This window comes from Ananas comosus, unplaced genomic scaffold (genome assembly GCF_001540865.1).
Source record: "Ananas comosus cultivar F153 unplaced genomic scaffold, ASM154086v1, whole genome shotgun sequence".
Taxonomy (NCBI): Eukaryota; Viridiplantae; Streptophyta; class Magnoliopsida; order Poales; family Bromeliaceae; genus Ananas; species Ananas comosus.
This window is the reverse complement of record NW_017891834.1, coordinates 10317-12109: the sequence shown is the minus strand read 5'-3', so window position 1 is coordinate 12109 and position 1793 is coordinate 10317. Positions and strand designations below refer to the sequence as shown.

Below are 1793 nucleotides of genomic sequence, written 5' to 3'. Positions count from 1 at the left end.
TTGGTGGTCCATTGTACTGTCCTTAGCCGCCCATTCGTACGCTGCTCTTAGTAGTGCAACTAACTTGATCTCACAACTATTTGCTCGAGCAAGTAGCAAAAGGTTCGGTGGTTGGTATCCGAGACTTAAATTCGAATCCTACTTGATTCATATTTTCAGCTAAATTTATTTTTAAATGAAATAAATGAAGCGGATAGCATGCTATCTATTTCTCTCAAACAAAACAACTATTTGCTCGAGCACCTGCTTCAGTTACTTGTGATGTGAGATCACCCCTACTCTTTCCATTTGATGAGTCGTGGATGCTTACATTGAGCCTTCTAACCAATCATTTTAACGGTGCGTCGTCCTAATTCGTTTGATCTTGCATCCTCATTATCTAATTTCTTTATCTGTATTAGGTCAATGGGTTCTTCGTTTGCGCTGAACTCCTTTCACCTTTCCTAGTAGAGTTCTTCAAAGCCGCAGAGCATATGCCAACTATAGATACACTACCCACACGATGGAGCGCTCCTAAGTCATGTTTCAGGAGAAGATGGAAATTTAAAATTTAAAATTTAAAGCAGTGATCCTTATAACCACGGATGGCCTCAGTTTGCAATAATCTGCATACGTGCCAATGATTGGGTGCATGCATTTACGCACGCAGGGACGATCGCGGGGAGTTGGCTCAAGTACTGGATTGAGGTCGGGGCGGTGCTGTCGGCCATCGGGCTCTACGAGGCGCAGCTGAGCAGCAGCGCCTTCCAGCTGATGGGCATGGCAGACCTGGGCCTCCTCCCGCGCCTCTTCGCCCGCCGCGCCCCCTTCTTCGACACCCCCTGGGCCGGCATCCTCCTCTCCAGCCTCATCACCCTCGGCATGTCCTTCCTGAGCTTCAACAACATCGTCGCCTCCGCCAACTTCCTCTACAGCCTCGGCATGCTCCTCGAGTTCGCCTCCTTCCTCCGCCTCCGCCGCTCCCGCCCCGACCTCAAGCGCCCCTTCGCCGTCCCGGTGCCCTTCCCGGCCTTAGTGCTCATGTGCCTCGTCCCCTCCGCGTTCCTCGTCTTCGTCATGGTCATCGCCAGTTGGAAGGTGTTCGTCATAACCGCCGGGTTCACGGCGCTCGGCGTCGGCGTGTATTATCTCATGGCGTTTTGCAAGGCGAGGGGTTGCCTCAAGTTCAGCGACGGACGCGGGGAGGAGGAGAAGGTGTTGGATGAGGAGAGAAGAACTAGAGGAGGTGGTGGCGATGTTTATTAATGGAGGAGAATAGATCTGCAGGAGATAATGTATTTTCTTTCTATATTCCCTGGACATATATAGTTCACCAACGGACCTCTGGAAGCTCCATCTAAAAATTTAATTTAAAATTATTCTTGGTTATAACTAGAAGAGCAATGTTGGAGGGAGATGATGATTGAACGGTCCATGAATAAAGCGGTGGACTATGTCCACGGATGCAATAGAGGCTTCGGTTTCTTTGTAACTGATGCTGCTCCTTTTGGTTCTAGTCATATTTTTCACTTACATTAATTGAGATCCTAAACCTACTGCAAATAGAGCAATGCAGCTTATGTTCTTGCATAACAAATTATTTTTATGTTAGCAAATCATTTCCGTTATTCATTCTTGATAATACTATCTCATTCTAGGACTTCTTTTTCTTTTTCTTTTTCTTTTTCTTTTTCTTTTTTCTTTTTTCAGGGGACGCATGTATAACCCTTTTTTTAACTTCCGGATGCGATATTACCATGTGTCGGTCGAGCATTGGCATCAGACACGTGATGTCGAACATGGGTGCGTAGAAT

At 47.0% G+C, this 1793-nt stretch overlaps 1 protein-coding gene across 1 annotated transcript; it reads left to right on the top strand.

The window, feature by feature from the left end:
- Positions 1-649: 649 nt before the first annotated feature.
- Positions 650-1495, top strand: LOC109705177 (probable polyamine transporter At3g13620; the record flags this gene model as incomplete). The annotated part of the gene is given in 1 exon segment (XM_020225922.1): positions 650-1495. A coding segment is annotated over 1 exon segment (596 nt), but the record flags the coding sequence as incomplete, so codon positions are not given.
- Between the last annotated feature and the right edge of the window lie 298 nt (positions 1496-1793).